The following is a 20,731-nucleotide window of genomic DNA, read 5'->3' as shown; positions in this document are numbered from 1 at the left end:
TTCCCTACCAGTCTCCCTAGGAGTACCCCAAGGCTCCATCCTGGGGCCACTTCTTTTTACACTCTTCACCAATCAGTTCCAAAACAGTATTCATAAAGCCGCAATAGTGCAATATGCAGATGATACCACCATATGAGCAGCCAAATCAATTGACATCCTTCACTCCCTAACACAAGAATGCTTTTTCCTAGCAGAAACTTGGATTACAAACCAAAGGCTCATTCTGAACCCAAGTAAAACAAAGCCAGTACGCTTTAGCTCCCACAGAGCCACACCTCCCACTGATTCTTTCTTCATCTCCTCATTTAACAAGACCGCAATCACCCCCACAAATCATACCAAACTCTTAGGGGTTAAAATAGATAATCTCCTTAGATTTGACCTACATATTTCTATAACCATAAAAAAAGTACATAAAAAACTTGGCCTACTGTATCGCAATAAAAAATTCCTCACTGACCACTCCAAAACTGCAATAGCAAGGACTCACCTGCTATCCACCCTACTTTATGCTTCCCCGTGCTTACAGATCTCCGCAAATCTGATCCAAACAAACTTGATAGTTGTTATAAGATAGCCAAATTTGCTACAACCTCTCCCATCAGATCACATCACTGTGAATACCTAAAAAAAAACTCAGTTGGCTAGAACTACCACTACTACTTCAACTCAATCAACTATCACTAGCCCACAAAATAATACATAATTCTGAAAACACCCCAGCCTTACAAACTCTTTTGCAACCCTATACAACCGCCAGGCCCTTGAGGTGTAGTACACAAAACCTCCTCAAAGTAACCAAATATAACAATGAAGCTGGAGTGTGTCTGTCTACAGCCACCATATATCAAAAACCTGGAACTCCCTTCCTGCCCACATAACTGACAACAAATACCCATCACAGTTGAAGAAACTTGTTAAAACTCACTTTTTGAATAATCGACTGTGCTCCTGCATCCCCCCTGGCTAATGTCTCATTAGAACATTTCACCTAACTTACGTAACTCTGCTAAGCCAACCAATCATAGTACTGTACCCACTTAGGCCTGTTAATCTACTGCTCATCCCATCTCTCCAGGAGTTAGGGAAAACTATCCCAGTAATGTTGAGCTCTCCATAAGCAACTAAAACCAGGAGAAGACATATTGTAAATCAATTTGTTATCCTTCTCAACTAAAACCAGGCAAAGACATATAGTGAATCAATTTGTTATCCTTCTCACCTACAGCAAGCATCATTTGTTCTCTCGGAGCCTTATTCTATGTCTCTCTGCTTTTACTCTAATAGTAAATCTATCAGAGGAATCCTAAACTTAGGAATATCTTCTAAAATGTAATATTATATTGTAGAGAACAAATGTATCCTATCTGTTAGTTAATATGTATGTCAAAGTCTCTTCTATGGAAATTGTATGTCAAAAGTCTGTCCTTAAAACTATGTTTTGTAAAAAAATTGTTCTCTTGGAGCTTTTCTCCCCGGGCCTCCACTGAAAATGGACTTGTAATCCAGTTGGACTCTCCCGGTCAACAAATGTAAAATAAATAAATAAATAAATGAATAATGCTTCTGAAGCTGCATTTTGCACAGATTTCGGATTTGTTTGTAATGTTTTATTTCTGGTAGCTTTTTCTTCACTGTGAAGGAATACTGCAGTGCAAGGACTGATGTAAAGAAAACTCTGTATCTTTTAAGGACAGGGTTTCTTTAAAGAAAATACTTCCTTTGTGTCAACAAGTTATTCAACTATAAGCTTAAAAAAATGAGCCATCTAGTTTCCATTGTTCTTTCTAAAATAAGAAAATGTGGGTATAAGAATTCTTTATACTTTAGATAGCCATATGTAATTTAGGCATTCCATACAGAAGACTAAGGACGTGACCTTTTTTTTAATTTATTGCTCGTCTCATTTATAAAAAGATAAAGAAGGCAGACCAGTAACAAAAGACTATAAATAATTATGAAACAGCAGTGAATGTTATTGGAAGTATAACAAAAACAATGCTGCTTGCTTACTACTGAAGAACAGACAACTAGAACTGTTTTCCTTTAGGAATACTCCAGCTGTGACACTGGCTAACGTTCACTCATTTACAAAGCAACAGAACTGGATTGTCAGCTCAGAGTTATGGCAGAGTTTACCTCCCTGCTGTATACTTCACTGCATTAATAGCATTCTAATTTTTTTTTTTTGGTGGGAGGGGTGCTGCTCTGCTACAATGTTAGCTATTGTAGTCATTCTAGAAAGGAAACAGCACACGCATCTAGAAATGATGAACACAGTACACTTATATAAGGCACTCAACATAACAGTGTGTATGTGTGTGTGTGTGTGTGTGTGTGTGTGTCTTTTGGCTTTTCCCGGTTAGGGTTCGCCACAGCGGAACTCCGGTCCGCTAATGATTGGCAGTTGATTTTTACATACCGGCTTGCCAGGTCTGACGCACAACCTTCAATGAAGGTACGCCCATTCACGCATGTCTCCACGCAGAAGACGCTCTAGCTGAGAATCGAACCGGACAGCATCTTAATGTGAGACAACAATGCTACAGTAGTTACCTAAATCATATAAGATACTTGCCAATGTGTGGTCACCTCAGTCTTCCACCATGAGGCAGGTACAACTTTTGTATATCAAGATGATGTATTTATGCAGCTTCCTTATCCCTTACTATTTATTTAGTTTTTTTTTTTTTTTTTTTATAAAAGTGCAAAAGTGCAGTTAGACTGACAGGGTAGTAGCCACAGTGCATAGAATACAGTGGAAGGCATCTACATGATTCAAAGATCTGCAGTTATTGTCTAAAACAACTGCATTTTCTTTGGGGGAGCCTCTGGGCAACAAAGTTGCACAAGGTAATTTCTCAAAAATAGCATTCTGATAATTAAAGCAAAATATTAAAACAGGTGGTCGGGGTATCACTTAAGTAGTGACAATCATCTAGAGGCAGGGTTTTTACATGGCAGGGTGGCTAGCCCTGCCGTGGTAGTTCTTCCGCACTATACACTCACATATACGGCCAATTCAGAGTACCCAATCCAACTAACTGCACATCTTTGGAAAGTGGGAGGAAACCCATGCAAACACTGGGAGGACATGCAGACTCCACACAGAAGGCACCCGGCCAAGAACTGAACCAGGGAACCTCTTGCTATGAGATGACAACACTATCTGCTGTGCCACTATGCCACCCCCCTTTAGTTTATATTTAGTTGATATAATGTTGGCAAATTTTTCAAAACAGTGACCCAAAACACATAAGCAATTTTCAGTACATTTCACAAACTGAAAAGCTAATGTTTTAAATCAAAGCCAAGCCAGCATTTTCAATAAAAAAATAACTTTAGTTTTGCACCTAAAATGCTAAATCACTTTATAAGTTGGAGAAAAACTTCTACCACTTCAGTGAAAAATCAGGGTAACAGATAACTTGTAATTTAAAGTCTAGATCTATGTTTCTGTGTATTAGATCAATACATAACTATTACATTAACATTGTTGCAACTGTACTGTCCCTGGAACACAATGAGATATGATCTCAAGGCATAAAGGGACTACTATACCATTAACAAACATTCAAGAAGTAGCAGTCTCTAAATGATGAGCATATACTGCAGTTCTGAAAGGCACATTGTTACCTTTGGCCACTTGAAACACTCAAGACATGTTGTTCAATACGAGCATTCCCTCACAGTTCACAAATCTAATACTGTAATATCTTTTGATTTGTACATGATGTCAGAATTAACTCCCACACTCTTACAAATGATGTCAACCATCCCTATCCCTCAGGAAAATGTTTAAGTGCAACAAAATGCTTTTCATCACTTGTTGAATCTGTGAAATGGTATAAAATCTAAGAAATAATGGTAAAAATAGGTCAAACAGCAGATAAAACATTACCGTTGTTTACTGTCCATTTTAGACAGATGTCAGCAGCTTTTAAGGTAGATTCTAAATTTGTCTACAGCAAATTGAGTTAACTATGGAAGACATTTGTAAGACACACTTATTTCACGAGTGCGATGTTACAGAGTGTAAGTTTTCAGAATTAATTATGCCACCTTTATTTGCTTAATTGTCATGAATAAACAGAAACATTATTGTGTAGTTAAAAACATTAAACAGTTACACAAAATCATCTGAACACAAACTCCATGAAGATCATTTACAAAAATAAAAAAGTCAACAAGGAATTCATAGGTGGAGACCTGAAAGAGTTAGGATGACAGCACAAACTGTAAAGTCAGCAAGAACAGACATCATATATTTATAGTAATTAATTCAACATAACCCAAAAATTGATTTGCTACATTATTTGTATTAAATATGTCTACATTCATTCAGTCACTTTCTGGAGGACCTACAGCAAAAGAAATACTTTCAACAAACAGGATGTATAAATATACTGTACAACATAGGCCCTTCCTAGTTAGCAAAATCTATGCCTTCACATTGTTGCACCTCATTGCAGACGAACATTTTGCAATGACATATAACAGCAAGATACCGCATTGCAGCTTTCAACCCCTATGCCTATATGACACTACAGATTACCATGAGTGATCCAGCCCAAGTCACAGTTTACTGTGACAACAAAGAATACAACTACAGTTCTTACTAATTACATTTGTGTAATGGAATGGCAGAATAAGGAATCTTCTTCTTTCGGCTTCTCCCAGTTAGGGGTCGCCACAGCAGGTCACCTGTCCGCTCATGATTGGTAGTGGAGTTTTTACAGTGTCGAGTTGCCAGCCCGGTGCCCAACCTTCCACAGAAGGCACACATGCACGCACTCATGCCTAGGGCCAATTTTGTGTGTCCAATCCACCTACAACATGTCTTTGGAATGTGGGAGGAAACTGGAGAACCCGGAGGAAACCCACGCAACCACAGGAAGACAGGCAGACTCCACACAGAAGGCACGCCAGCCGAGGATCGAACTGGAGAACCTCTTGCTGTGAGGCGGCAATGCTAACCGAATGAGGAATGAAATACCAAAAATTCAGTCCTGATTAAGCCAATAAACTTTTTTCTCTGTATTGTTACAAAGTGTCATAATTGTACAAAATATCAGTGCCGGAAAGGAACACACATCACACCATGTGTTCCTCAGTAAACAATGCAACCCATCGCGAAGCATAAAAATGAAAACTACCTTTATATAAATGTTAAAAGGTATTCAGTTGCAATGAATAAGAGAAGCAGACACCACAACTACATGACCTAACAGACAGATTTTAACTTCAGCTTGTTTATGAGTAAAACACTAACAATTTTATGATGCTCACTTCTATGGTTTATATAACATGCAGTTTTCTGTGACTAGGACCTACACTGTAAGATTCAGCAGCATCTTTTCCATGGCTTCCCGACAATTTCAAAATGGTAAACTGATTGTAGCAATAAACTTGAGGTCAATCCAAAAACTTTCACTTTATTTTGAGGACTTAAAATGTACTTTTTTTCTTTGAAAAGCATTGTCAGCATTTATTTAGCAGTGCAGAATTCCCGTTAGTCTCTTATTTGTTGGGAAGTCAGTGAGAGCAATCGCTTACTTAGCTGAGCATTGTGCAGCTTCAAGTATTCTATGAGATCTGCTTGCTTTTCCACAATTTCTTCCAACCTGGAACCTTCCCTTTAAAACAGAAAGACAAAAATACTGATCAATGCTATCGTGTATGAACAATAAATACACCACCTTCTTTATCCTTCTATACATTCGTCCATTAATTATTATAAAAAACAGTAAAATATGCATTACCTGAATCCTGTTTCCAAATTAATGATGTTCTGACTTATCCAACCTTCCTGCATTCTGTCCTCCTGATTGATATCAGGGCCCGGCTGACTCCTATTGAACCTGGATATTCTTACTGTTAAATTAAACAAAAAGGAACAGTTACTTTAAAGTATATCCAAGACATTTATGACATTAAAATACAATCTACTTATTTAAGACAACTATGCATCATCAATGAATGTAAAGACATAGCATGTGGCCACCTGGAAGGGTAGAATTTTTGTGGGGAGTTTAGCATCCAGGTAAGTGAATAATTACTCACTAAAAATTCTCATAGCAGACTTAAATGAAAATTCACCCCCACGCAGTTAACCTTATTTTACAGTTATGTTTGATCCCTACTATATTGTCTAGATGCTGTTTAGTGCCTTTAAAGCCTGAAGTGCCCCTTAGTTTTTCATTTCCTTTTTCCTGCCACAGATAATAATTACTTGGTGCCTGTTCAAATCTCACATCCCTTCAGAAAGGATTCTGTCTCAGCCTTAGTCTCCTAGGCTAGACATCCCACTGTCTGTAGCTCTTGATATTAGTCACCAACCACTTCAGCATCCTAAGTGTGTGCCCTACTGAGGTCAGCAAAGTGAATATTATGTTTTCAGCTCAATTTATCTTCGAAATAGCTAATTTTTGTATGAAGCTTTATGTGAAAATGCAGGAGTTGAGTTTTTGTCATATAATGCAGTACTAAAGAAACCAACTGGTAAATGTACTCATTTTGGCCACTGAAGCATTGCTTTCCATGCAACTGCTAATGAATTTAAGGACTTTCTAAAATAAGGTAAATCCAGTTAGATTTAGCTCTTTGAAATAACTTTCAGCTACAAATGAACAAGCCTAGCTATCAAACTCATACAACATGTTTGTCGCCTTAGGAAGAGTACTGATGAAGTGTGAAGCCAGAAGTAATGTCATGCTAAATGAGAGAGACTGTAAAATTTTTATGTTACCTGCAGTCTGCTGTTCTCATGATGGGAATGCAAACCTTTGCTTTTCTGAATGTCAAAGTACATGAAATGTCTGTGAAATGTGTGTTATCTCCAGATGTGCTGAAACCTCGTCTTACTGCAACAACAATGAAAGACTACCGTGATCCAATTTCTACAATGATTTATATCTAAGACATCAAGAAAATTCAGGATTCAAGGAAAGCAAACAACCATTTCACAAATACTGGTGATTTTGATGACAAATAAAACAATTGGTTTTACAACCTGTCTTCCAAGCTGAGATTGGGAGAAATACATTTTATATAACTATGAAAGAAAACAAAGTTGCTGATACTTGTGTTTGTCTAGAACCATCTCTGACTACTCATTTTTTTATCTAGGGTTAGTATTTCTATAGTAAGCTAGTATAGGGCCTTAGGGGTGTCTTCCCCGTCTATGCCAACCTATATATATAAATATATATATATATATATATATATATATATATATATATATATAATTTATTCTATTCTACACTACTTTATTATTTAAGCAAAGGTTATGCATTTACTTTTAATCTCTTTTGGCTGATTATTTACTATAAGTATATTTATGCACGGTTGTTTATCTGACAAGAAGGCAATCATTATTTACACTCTTGGGTAGTAATCTATACAGCACACCTTCCAAGAGACTGCATAGACCTACCACCAGTGAAACAGATATCAATTGGTATATTTCTTATTTGGCTTGATTTTAGAGCAACCTGTGACTGGAAGTCTCAAACTTTTTTTTTCTCAGAATGGTCAATACTACTGCACCAGGTTAAAAGCTATAGAGAATTCTGCTAGCCTTTCCTGGAAGTTGGTGTGTGTGTAAAAATAATGTTGTGGGCAAAATGCAGTTAATGTACATAAAAAGCATTGCTGAAGACAGGGACAGACAAAAGCCCCAACTCTAAGTATTTTGTGTGCAGTCCAAACTGGGCATGGAGGCTGAGAGAGAGAACAGCATATTCCCCCTATCATAGGATCACAGTGATTACTAGATTAATGACTGTAAAGGGCTTTTTCAAGCCTAGTTATTCTACCCAAATGTAATTGACTAGTTTAGATTTAATAGGTTTTGTGTAGGATTCTCTATAATGGAATCATTTCTACTTCAGTAGTTTTCAGAGATGGTAAAAAAATTTAAAACTTCTCCCTAAAACTATGTTCAATGAACATAAGACAACGTCTTTTTTTTTTTTTTTCATGGAGCAAGCCCCCCATGTGCACCATGGAGTGGGGACACCCAAACTCCTGAACATATACCCTGGAATAAGCTTCCCATTCATGTCAAGCAGAGCACCTCGCTGGACCTCTTCAAGAGGAATCTTGAGTGGAAGGGTAACAGAAGGTTCACTCCAGGGATCATTCCAATTGCCCTACTGGATAGGGGCACTGTGAACTAACATCAGGTGGCACAGTGCCTGGGCAAATTTTTTTGGGCTAGACTTGTAAAGGCTCCAGGGCCATTAGCCTAGTACACCCCTACGAATCTGTATATATATCATCTCCAAGGTCACACTCAGTGGAGAGAGTTAAACTCTGCTATTGCTGAAGTTACTTTAAGTGAACAGTGCCGGAATATTTTATCTTTGCAGAAACTAACCTCTCTAATTCTACACATTCCCTATATAACTTGGGTGTGGATAGTTGGGCATTTACAAACTCCTTTCTATAAGGACACAGGCACCAGGCCAAGGATAAATTTACAATTTCTCATCCACTGATCAAGGCTGCTCTTCACAGTGTAGGGAAAAACTTTGCATCATATGAACTGGAAGCTTGTTAAAGAGAAGAGGCAGTCTCTGAGACACATGCCTGTCTCTCCAACACGTCTTATTTATGCTGCAGGCGAAGATGAGGTCACTAGATTGACTGATATTTGCTTTGTGAATGTGTGACATGACCATTAAGGCTGTATCAGAAGATGTTTTGTAAGACAGACACAGATTGCCTCTTAGCAGACTGTAGGAATCCAAGTTTAAAGATAAGGCTTATAGGCATCCACAGAGGACTTGTTGACTACACTACATATTCTTTTTGTGAGGAACTTTGTGTGTGCTCCAGTTGTTGCATATGCCTGGTCAGGTACATACTGAAGGGGGCACACTGTATTTAATGACTGGTCTAATCAGGACTGAGTACAATGAACAATGATATCTTTGGACCTGGATGCCATAACCTGTGTGTTTAAAACTGTGTAGCATAGAATGACTTCCTTATTACATTAGACACATGGTGGTCAAAGACTAAGCCACTCATTCCCATATCCCTGTTCACTGGATCTACTCTTAGGGGTGTATTATCAATGTAGTAATTTCCAGGAGTGGTTATCTTTATGAAAGAGACATACACACATTTTGGCACCAACTTTTAGACAGTGACTCTGGAACCAGTTAGTAGCCTGTTCATCCTTTTTGAAGGCTATTTGTGTTACTGGAGGGATTTTACAACTGCACCTAAACCAGAGACCTTTGACATTACCCTTGACTTCTGAACATTAGATGCCAAAGAGCAGCGGCTCCAGCACTGAGCCCTGTGGGACCCCACTACTGACTTGAACTTTAGTGAGGACAGACTACACTACCCTGACTTCTTGGATCCTGACTGTGAGTCAGCTGGTTACCAAGCAGGTAATAAAGGGCTTTACACCTAATTCTGTGAGCTTATCTACAATGCCAGAGTTTTTTTTAATCAAATGCCTTGGCCAGGACAAGGTAAGCAATATGCATTCCTTTGTCCTCACTCATTGCTCTGATGATGTTCTTGAAGCAGTCTACCTGGTTGAGTGGGCATGAACTTCCCTTAACGGATCCAAACTGAGTTGAATGCAATGTCTGAATATTACCTATGTCATTTATTATATCCATGACTATTTTTTCCATGGCTTTACATATGAGAGAATTCAGGCTCTTGGAGCCAGGCTGTACTTTGTAAACCAGCTAATGAAAAAGACCTGTGTGCCCTTTCTTCTTATTGCTTCATCCCTGGTTAGCAGTGGTGTCACTCCAGTGTCACATTAGGTGGGAGTGGTTGCAGCACACCTTCATATTTGTAGGCAGTGGTACCACTCGGCTACCACAAGATGGTCTGCCAATTATCTAAGTATTATATAAACACTGTTATCTGCTAGCTTCTTTGAAGAGAGTTTAAATGTACCACAAAATAAAGGGCAACTTCAGGTGTACTCTCCAGTCCAGCTGGTGAATCTGGGTATCCTGAGGCAATGTTACAACTGCCTCATGTACACAGACAGCCCTCTCCTCCTACCACAAAACACTAACATATGTGAGAAATGCAATTATACAGCCAAACTGGAGGCTAAGGTCTCTCCACCCAAGACTGGAACAGATAGTCATGAGGAGAAGGTTAACACTTGCACCACACCTCCAGCCTCACATAAACCTACTAAACCAGCACTGGCAAAAAATACACATAAATACACAAAATCATACTCGGAGGCTCTAAATAAAAACCTGCAAAAGCATTAGAGAGCTCCAAAGCAGATACCCACAAAACCTGCACCTTCCATCACAAACCAGACAACACATAAAACACAAAATCAATGTGCCGCACAATCACAGCCCTTAAGGTGAAATAACATACCTAACACACTAGTAATAGGTGACTCAACAGTCAGGCACACTGACGCCCCACTCACTAGGCTGGACAAGGAGAAGGTTACTGTTAGCTGCCTATCGGGAGCCAGAATCCGCCACATAACACAAGCACTCAGGTCACTCCAGAACAAGTACAAATATGACTGTCATTGTTCATGATGGTGTGAATGACCTGAGACGTATCTCCCTTGACTACATGAAGAGAGACATGGAAGAGCTCTTTGATCATGTAGCACAGGTGGGTATGACCCTGACCCTGAGTAGCATCCTGCCCTCACCAAGAATGATACCTCAGCATAAAGAAAAAATTATCAATTTCAACAATTGGCTAAGCTTCTGGTGTCATTCAAAGGGGATCCAGTGTCTGTCAGCCTGGGATGACATGCAAGACAAGCCGCGTTGCTTCACAAGAGACGGCTTGCAAATGTCACCCCTTGGCTTTCGAATACTGGCCAAGGCTCTTGCTGCCCCCATAGTGCCTTTTTTAGGCAAGGCTCAAAATTCAAACCCATCACCGTAAACAGCACAGGTAAAAAAATGAGGGTTATGCTACTCAACGCCTGGAGTTTAAATCTCAAAATGCATGCGCTCAAACCACTCCTAAGTATGGAGAACGCCGACATCTGTGCAGTAACTGAAACCTGGTTCAACGCTCCAGACAGCACTCCAGCACTACTGGGCTACAACTCATACCACACATTTGGCCACAGAACATGGGCCGAAACACAAAAGGAGGGGGTGTATCCATATTCATCAAGGATACCCACACCTCCAGGTTAGTGGCACAGCATAATACCTCTGAGATCATCCATGTGCAACTAACACTGGGCAAATCTGCAATGCAAATTGTGGCCTGCTACAGATCACCCTCCATGACTCAGGACCACCACTCCGCCTTTCTGGAGACACTGGAAAACATGAAGGTCCTACCGAACACCCTGATATTGGGCAATATCAAATACCCTACCATGAACTGGGAAAACTACTTGAGTAGAAACTCCCAGGCTCAGCACTTCCTGGAATTTATCAACTCAAATACTTTGGATCAGCTGGTAAACTCCCCTACCAGAGGCCACGACATATTGGACCTGGTCATCACCAACAATGGCGACAGATATTCCGTACCGGAGGTCAACCCGTCACTAGTTAGATTAGACCATAAACTAAACACCCTGGATGTCCACACCCCACCACCACCCCCAACCAAGGAAACCACAGTGAAAAACTTTTCTAAAGCAAACTTCACCTTACTTAAGGCAGAGGTGATAAGTTTCACAGCCCCCACGCTAAAGGATAACACTGCCCAAGATGCAGAATCCTTTACAATTGCACTCTATGAGCACCTACAAGGATGCACGGATCATGCCATCCCTAGCAAAACCAAGACTCACGCCCCTAAGAGAAGGAAACCAGCCTGCCATAAACAGGTTATACAACAGAAGGAGGAAACTAGTTCAGAAAAAAACAAATCCCAAGAAGGAAAGACATCCCTGATCAGTATCAGTAAGAATTAAGGTCCCTCATAAAATCATCCAAGGCTAACTTCGAAAGAAAAATAGCCAAGGATTCGAAAGATAACCACAAAGCCTTCTTTAGCTATGTCAAGAATCCAAGTGGCAGCTCACAGATATGCTCTGAGCTAGTGCAAAATAGCACAAAATATACTGAACCTACTGATATTGCCAACATCTTGGCAGATAGATTCAGTGCACACTTCACCTCCCTCTCACCTTCAAAAGGGCCCACAACAATATCGGAAAAGTGTAGCATCCCAGAAATCACAGAAGCACAGGTGAAAAATAGAAGTTATGTTCTTACCATAAAGTTCCATGTTAGTTGTCTTCTTCTCGCCTTCTTCTTGCTGGATGGGTTCGGAGCCGACCTCGGCTCCGACTCGGCCACTCTAAAAGCTCAAGAGTTGGTTCCACCGGCTCGAGGCTCCCCTTATATCCCACAATGCTAGGCGAGAGTTACCTCAGATCTCGTTTGTAAGCTAACCCCAGCTTATAATAGTAACAGAATAACTGTAACAACAGAATCCACCTCTAACAACAGGAAGAAAGAAGGGTGACCTACATCCTGAACCAGGAAATATGCATAATAGCATATGTCTAAGAAAGAGGTGGTAGAAAGAGAGGTCACAATCACAACTCCTCTAGGTCTGTCCAGGCCAGGGGGAAGGAGGGTGGGAAGAAGAAGCGAGAAGAAGACAACTAACATGGAACGTTATGGTAAGAACATAACTTCTATATGTTAAGTTGTCTATCTCGCCTTCATTCTTGCTGGATGGGACTGCGTCCCTAGCACCTTGTCCCGGGTGGCCTAACGGAACAGACTCCTGAGAACAGTGGAACCAAAGTTAGCTCTATGCCTAGAAGCTAAATCCAACTTATAATGAGAAATGAAAGTGTGAGGAGTAGCCCAAGTAGCCGCTGCACAAATGGTGTCGATGGGCAGTCTGTCTTGGAAGGCTAAAGAAGTAGCCAAAGCTCTGGTGGAATGAGCCTTAGGTTTATCAGGCAACTTTTGATGTCTAATTTCATATACAAGGGAAATCAAAGATGTTAGCCATCTGGATAATGATACCTTTGAAACTGAAAGTCCCTTTCTGCTCTGCATAGGAGACAAACAGCTGATCAGATTTTCTGAACTGTTTAGTCCTATCCAAGTAGTACCTCAATTGACGGTGAACATCCAGGCAGTGTAATTTTTGTTCAGACCTATTGGAGTATTCTGGAAAAAAGACCGGTAGATCAATGCTTTGATTCAGATTTGACGTCGAGACCACTTTAGGTAAAAAGGACGGGTTAGTTCGTAAGGATACTCTGTCCTTATGAAACAAAAGATAAGGAGGACGACAGCTGAGTGCTTGAAGCTCTGAAACTCTTCTAGCTGATGTAATAGCTACCAGAAAAAGAGTTTTCCATGATAATAATTTTAAAGAAGAGGAGACTGCAGGTTCGAAAGGGGGAAGAATCAAAGAAGCAAGAACTAAATTTAGGTCCCAAGGAGAAGGAGGATTTCTTATAGGAGGTCTGAGAAGAAAAACTCCTTTCAAAAAAGCTTTGCAGAGCTTGTGGGACATTAGGGCAGATTCAGAAATACCCACATGAAAGTTAGAAATAGCTGCCAATTGAACTTTAAGTGTAGAGGGAGATGAACCTGCATGGAAGAGTTCAGCTAGAAAATCGAGGACTAGTTGGATGGAAGCAGTGAAAGGATCTATGTCCTTTCCTTGAGCCCAATATGTGAAGCGTTTCCACTTACTTAAATAAATCTTTCGAGTGGAAGATTTATGGGAAGCTATCAAAATATCTCTAACAGAGTGAGATAATTGAGGAAGCCTGGCTAAGGTTGGAACTGGAGGAACCAAGCAGTGAGGTTCAGAGAGGGAGGGCGATGAAACTGACCTGACTGATGGATCAAAAGATCTGGAACTAGGTCCAGATTCCACGGTCGCTCCAAGAGAAAACGATGTAGAAAGGGGAACCACACCTGTCGAGGCCAGTAAGGAGCAATGAGGATCAAAGAGGCCTTCTGAGCGATAGCTTTCTGTATTACTTGAGAGATCAGTGGGAAAGGAGGAAATGCATACAGAAGTCCCCGGGGCCAAACTTGGACTAGAGCGTCTCTGCTGGGTTGGCCTGGTAAAGGGAATAGAGTGAAAAATTCTCTGCACTTGCTGTTTTGGGGAGTAGCAAAAAGATCGCAGCAAGGTTGACCCCACTTGAGAAAAATTTCTCTCACTACAGAGTCTTTCAGAGACCACTCGTGAGGCATGAGTATGGCTCTGCTCAACTTGTCCGCAATTTGATTGGACTTCCGGGATGTGCTGCTATCAGAAAACGCTGAGAAGAAATCGCCCATTGCCACAGTCTGAGTGCTTCTGACACAGGGGTAAGATCCGGTTCCGCCTTGTTTGTTGATGTACCACACTACAGACATATTGTCTGTCTGGATTGCAATCGTTCCCAAGGGAAGAGAGTCTTGAAGGGCTTGCAACGCTAAAAGCACTGCTCTCATCTCCAGAACATTTATGTGCAAGTGGCACTCGTTTGGTTGCCATGTGCCTTGGACCATCCTGCCCTGATAATGCCCCCCCCACCCGATCAGGGAGGCATCCGTTGTCAGAGTAGCAACCGGAGGAGGTGGAACAAAGGGTCTTCCCGACAAGAGCTGGGGGGAAGACATCCACCACATGAGATGATTTTTGCACGCTTGCGTGATCATAATGGTGTGAGACATTGGAAGTTGCTGGTAAGACCATTGAGTAAAGAGCATCCATTGAAGGAGTCGCATGTGGTATCTGGCTAATGGAAGCAGAGGTATGGCCGCTGCCATAATTCCCAACACCTTCAGAACTAACCTGGCTTTGATTCTGTTGTTGTTGAAAAGGAGTGATACCAATTTGTGAATGTCTGTTATTCTCTGATGTGTTAGTCTCGCAGACATGTTTATTGTATCTAGATTTGCGCCTATGTAGGTAATAGTACGACAAGGCGACAAAACAGACTTTTCGCAATTTACTGAAATACCCAGCTTTTGACAAACGCGAAAAGTGTAATCTCTGGCCATCAGAAGGAGATGCTTGGTGGAAGCTGTGAGGAGCCAGTCGTCCAAATATGGAAACACCTGGAATCCCTGTCGTCTCAGGTGAGAAGCTACCACTGCCATGCATTTGGTAAACACCCGGGGGGCAGTGGTGAGACCAAAGGGCAGGGCCCTGAACTGAAAATGACTGGTTCCCAGCCTGAAGCGGAGGAATCTTCTGAGCGCCTGTTCATTTTTATGTGATAGTACGCATCCCGAAGGTCTATAGAGCACATCCAGTTTCCTTTGCCCAAAAGGGGAAGGATGGATTGCAGCGTGACCATCCGAAATCTTGTTTTCTTGACTGATCTGTTCAAGATACTGAGATCCAAAATTGGTCTCCAGTCCCCTGTTTTCTTTGGAACTAAAAAGAACCTTGAGTAGATTCCGGATCCTTGCTGGTCTGCTGGAACTGGCTGAATTGCTCTTTTTGCAAGCAGTTTTGAAATCTCCAAAGCTGCTAGATCCCTTTGAGCGGTGGAACATCTGGAAGGGATTTTTGACTGATTTGGAAAGCGAAGAAAGGGGATAGAATAGCCTTCGAAATGATGGACTGTACCCATTTGTCTTGAGTCAGGGATAGCCAGGCTTCTGGGTACAGTGACAATCTTCCCCGACTGCCTCCTCAAGATGGGCAGTCGGGCAACACCTCAGGGATGCTGAAAGGGCTTGTCAGGAAGGCTTCCCGATTGCCCTGGTTCTGCGGACCCCTGCCCCTAGGGCGGCGTCTATCATTGTTATTCCGCCTCTGCCTCTGGCGGAAACGACTCTGTCGTCAGGCTAAGTCCCTTGAGATTGTTTACGGAACCACATCTTTCCACCTTTCTGGCCTTTGGAGTAAGGCCTGGAAGGAGTAGAAAACGGACTCCGACGGCAGAAAGGGTCTTGCCATCAGTCTCGCACCTAGTCAAGGTTTCTTTCACTTGAGGACCAAAGAGATGATCCATCAAACGGGAGTTCGTGAAAGACGCCTTGAAGGGGTCCGCAAATTGCATAGCCGCATCCAGGCATGCCTACGTAAGGCCACACCTGTCCCTGCGGCTCTGCTCGCCCATCAGCCGTAAGAAAGAAGGCGATGGAGGAGTTGGTTATGGAGTTAAGGGTAGCCAGCCGCGTGTTCATCTTATCTTGAAACCCGCAGCAGTAGGGTCCTTAACATTTCACCGCTTCCTTGATCAAGTCCCTTTGAAGACGAGTAAAATGGCACAGGTAGTTCAGCGAACGCATGGTAAATGTCGCTGACGAGAACATCCGCTTCCGTACCTGTCCATGGACCTAGATTCCTTGTTAGGTGGATGGACAGGTACTGAAGGATCAGCTAGCTCCTTCTTAGTGGCAGCAGCTACCACCATAGCATCCACAGAAACTCCTTTTGTTAAAAACTGTTTGTCTGCTGGAGCTGTTATGAACTTGGAGGGTCTCCTGGGAGTGGGGTCCACCGAATCAGGAGCCGTCCATGCCTTCTTAGCAACCACCTGCATGAGGGGTCAAGGGGGACACCCAGGAGGTGGAAGGACGAGAGCCAAATGCCTCAAGATACATTGATTCGTCCTCCCAAGGGTTGTGGGCTGGCCAATTTCCCCTGTTTAAGGATCTCCAGAATGTCTGCAAATGAGACATCTTCAGAAGGGGAACGGGGGGAACCCTTAGAATCATCCAAATCTGTGTCTGATGTGATGGACTCAGGTGAGTCAATGTGTTTCCTCTTACACTTCCTCTTCCGAGGGGGCTCTTCTGCCAAATCAGGAGAGGCCTCGGAAGAGGATGAAATCCCCACAGGGGGTTCCTGAGGAGTTGGCTCTCTGCGGTCCGGGATGAGGGAGTGAGTCGACTTAGCCTGAGGCACCGTAGAGGGAGGGGCGGACGGAGCCGACTGTGGAGTAGAGCCAGGCTCTAACACACTCCGCATGACCTCGAATGCACCCCTGTCAGGCAGAGCCAGAGGTCCCTGCGCCGAGAAGCTAAGAACCCCTCGGCACCGACAGTGATGGCTCGAGGCCGATGTCAGAGCCGAACTCACCAGCGCCAAGCACCGAGAGGGAGAGGGGGTCGGACAAGGTCCAATGCCACTCACCTTCGGAGCCGACGAGGGAAGTCCGGCGCCGAGATTCTTCCAAGGAAGAAAACGGAGCCGACGACGGAGCCGAAGACAATTGTATCGGCTCCGACGCTATCACAGTCTCGGTTCCGACTCGACCCGGCTCCAAGCTCAATAGCCTCGAAGGTGGAATATGTTGATGGTCCGGGGCAGGCATCGACTGATGAGTCGGGCTCTGAAGCATCTGGGCCAGTGCCTCGGACTTAAGTAGTCGACTCACTACCCTCTGAAGGTCATGATCCGACAGCCTCGATGACCTAGAGGAGTGAGATCTATGGCTCCGTTCAGACAGCAGGGGAGATCCTGGAGCCGAATGAACGGAGCCAAGAGATGGTGACCTGGACCTCTTCTAGTTGTCGGCTCCAAGGTCTGGTCGGAGCCGACACGGAGTTTACTACCTCGGCTCCGGCGAGGGGGCCACAGAAACTGTGGACTGAGACTTATCGGCCCCAGCCGGAGCCGATGAAGGCAGAGGTTGAGAAACCTTAGGTCTCGGCTCAGTTGCCGGAGCCGAAGACCTAGATGCCTTAGAGGGCTTCCCTGTTGAAACAGACAGGGAATCCTCTGGCTTGAGTAAGCCTCTGAGAATCAATTTATTCTTTCTTTCCTGCAGGACCCTGGGGCTGAAGCCATGGCACACAGCACAGGAGTCCTGCAGGTGCAAAGGCCCCAGACAGTAGACACAAGAAGTGTGAGCGTCTGTCAGAGACATTTTCTGACAGCACGCATCACACTTCTTGAATCCGGAGACCTTTGCTTCTTTAGACATTTTTTAACAGGTGTACACAAAACACACACACAAACACACTAGTTACACCCTGTCAAGTTAAAATATAATAAAACCAGTAACTAGGATTTTAAAATAAAATAATACACACACACTCCACTAGGGAAGGAAAGGCCTGTAGGCCCAAGGGAAGAACCTAAGGTTCTTGAGGGAAAAAAACGGAAAATTTTTTTGGAAGGGGATAAAATTTACTCTAAACTAAGGGAATTAAGTAAATATATTAAAATTAAAGGGGTTTTGAAAGACTAATTTCACAAGAAAAGTCACTCACCAAGAACCGGTAGAAAAACCAACCTCGAAGCTGTAGCGGCAAACGAGATCTGAGGTAACTCTCGCCTAGCATTGTGGGATATAAGGGGAGCCTCGAGCCGGTGGAACCAACTCTCGAGCTTTTAGAGTGGCGAGTCGGGCGAGGTCGGCTCCGAACCCATCCAGCAAGAATGAAGGCGAGATAGACAACTTAACATCAGCCCTTTCAACATTCAAAAACACAGCATCAATGGGGCCAGATGGTGTCCCAGGCTGCATCTTGCACGAACTACAGAATGAACTAACCCCCCACCTAAACACGCTGTTCAACCTCAGCCTCTCCACAGGCTACATGCCCATAGAATGGTGCACAACAACGGTTATTCCACTCCACAAAGGAGGGGCTACAACTGACCCTGGTAACTACCGCCCCATAAGCCTGACTAGCCTGGTCTGCAAGACTATGGAGCACATCATCATGGAACTCATTAACAGAGACATTGGGAACCTCCAAACACTTGACCTGACCCAGTTTGGCTTTGTTAAGGGCAGAACATGCCTACTAAACCTGGTTGACTTTTTCGAGACAGTCACCAAGGCTATAGACGAAGGAAAGGTGCTTCACACAGCCTACCTTGATCTCGCCAAGGCGTTCAACACCATTCCTCGCTCGGGTATTATAGAAAAACTCACCAGCCTGAACATAAACCCCTACATCACAAGATGGGTTGCCAACTGGCTTACAGACAGAACTCACACGGTAAGAATAGCGGGCTCCAGGTCCAACTGTAAACCAGTCACAAGTGGTGTCCCGCAAGGCTTGGTTCTGGGACCCCTACTGTTCGGCATATATTTCTCAGAAGTACAGGCAAACACAGGAGGACTATGGCTAACCAAGTTCGCTGATGACTGCAAACTGGGAGCCATAATTGACTCTCTGGCTGACACAGACATCCTTCAAAAAGGCCTTACTGAGACTTGACACCTGGTGTCAAAGTCATGGCCTTAAGCTAAATGCCAAAAAATGCACAGTCAGAATGTTTGGGAAAAACAAAACACCCACGAATTACCACATAGGTGGCAGCCCACTTAATACAGAAGAGGTAATAAGAGATCTTGGGACCCAGGTAGATCGTAATCTCTCCTTTGACAATCATATTGCCAAAGTAGTTAGGAAATCCTTCTATGTGGCCCATCTAATTACTAAGGGGTTCGCATCTAGAAATAAAGAGGTTATAGTGCCCCTGTACTTGTCACTTATCAGACCCATCATAGAGTACAATGCCCCATTTGGGATGTACCTCACGAGACACTTCCAACAGCTGGAAAGACCACAAAAGCACCTCACCAAGAGGATTACTGGCCTCAAACATACATCCTATGCAGCCCGACTGAAAAAACTCCGGTTGTACTCAGTGGCATATCGCTTACTCAGAGGTGATCTCTGCCTGACTTACAAAGCCATGTCCAACTCAGAATTGATGGACATGCTCCACCTAAAGAAATCCCAGTCACTGCGAATCATGCGCTCTAGTAAGCTAAACCTCACCACAACAATAAATAGAACATGCTGGAGGGATAGATTCCTGTCACAGGGACTCCCCATGCATTGCAACAAAACTCCTAACTACATTAGGCAGAGCCCTTCACTAACACTCTTCAAGAGAAGCCTTGACGAGTGGATGGGTAACAGAAAATACACTCAAGGATCACTTCATTGGCTCTGCTTGACAGAGGCTCAGTTAATTAATCAATGGGGCGGCGAAAGCCGACACACTCTGGCTAGGCTTATAAATGCCCTTGGACAGACAGCCTAGTACCTACCTATGAACCTAAGATTCAGGAGGTGGGCATACCTTTTCAGTTAAGTTTCTGAAAGACTGCCTAAAGCACATGTTCATCATATTGATCACTGCTGCAGTAGCATTTATCCCTGCCAAGGACACAATAACTGGACAGCGTCCAGAGCTTCAGGGCACCATGCACACAACCAAGCTGGTAGTCAGCTGAGCTGACTGAAAAGACAGATTTGGGCATCAACTCTAAGCCCTTCAGAGATTTCCCGCCATTAAAGATAGTGCATCAGTGCAGGCTTTTAAGGATTTAGGTTGGCTTGTGCTGTTCCTTTGCAGATAAGTACCCTTTGAGGGAAAACCTTCCACATTAAAACAAAAATTGTTTGCATTATTGTACTTTCCTGTTTGAAGCTGCAGTGGTACAGCAGTAGCATTGTTGCAAGCAAGAGGTTCTCCTGTTCGATTCACGGCTGGAGTGCCTTCTAAGTGGAGTCTGCATGTCCTCCCCGCGGTCGAGTGGCCTCCGAAAGACATGCGTGAATGGGCGTGCCTTCGCTGAAGGTTGGGCTGGCAACTTGGCACCATAAAAATCTACTGCCAATCATTAGCGGACAGGAGTTCTGCTGTGGCGACCCCCAACCAGGAAAAGCCAAAAAGACAAACAAACAAACAAACATTGTACTTTCCTGTTTGGGAAAGTTATTTTAAGCTAGGCGTTTGCATTTAGAGAGACTTAAATGTACTTTTAAATGAGAACGCATTTTTGCTGTCAGTTCAAAAGTTGTTTAACTAAAAAGCGTTTTTCCTGTGAAAAAAT

General features: G+C 43.0%; 1 protein-coding gene across 1 annotated transcript in view; it reads right to left on the bottom strand.

Moving 5' to 3' along the window:
• Nucleotides 1-4,902: 4,902 nt before the first annotated feature.
• The window catches only part of TMEM192 (transmembrane protein 192), a 450,896-nt gene continuing 435,067 nt past the window's right edge, over nucleotides 4,903-20,731 (bottom strand). Inside the window, exons 2-3 of the mRNA XM_044062213.1 lie at nucleotides 5,763-5,874; nucleotides 4,903-5,636 (exon numbers count right to left, since the gene is read on the bottom strand). Of these exons, the coding sequence (XP_043918148.1) occupies nucleotides 5,513-5,636; nucleotides 5,763-5,874 (236 nt within the window). The 3' untranslated portion in view covers nucleotides 4,903-5,512. The remainder of the gene's footprint in view (nucleotides 5,637-5,762; nucleotides 5,875-20,731) is intronic.

This window comes from Protopterus annectens, chromosome 2.part1, assembly GCF_019279795.1.
Source record: "Protopterus annectens isolate FY-2018-M chromosome 2.part1, PAN1.0, whole genome shotgun sequence".
Lineage (NCBI taxonomy): Eukaryota > Metazoa > Chordata > Ceratodontiformes > Protopteridae > Protopterus > Protopterus annectens.
The sequence above is the reverse complement of the archived record's forward strand: the minus strand, read 5'-3'. Positions and strand labels throughout refer to the sequence as shown.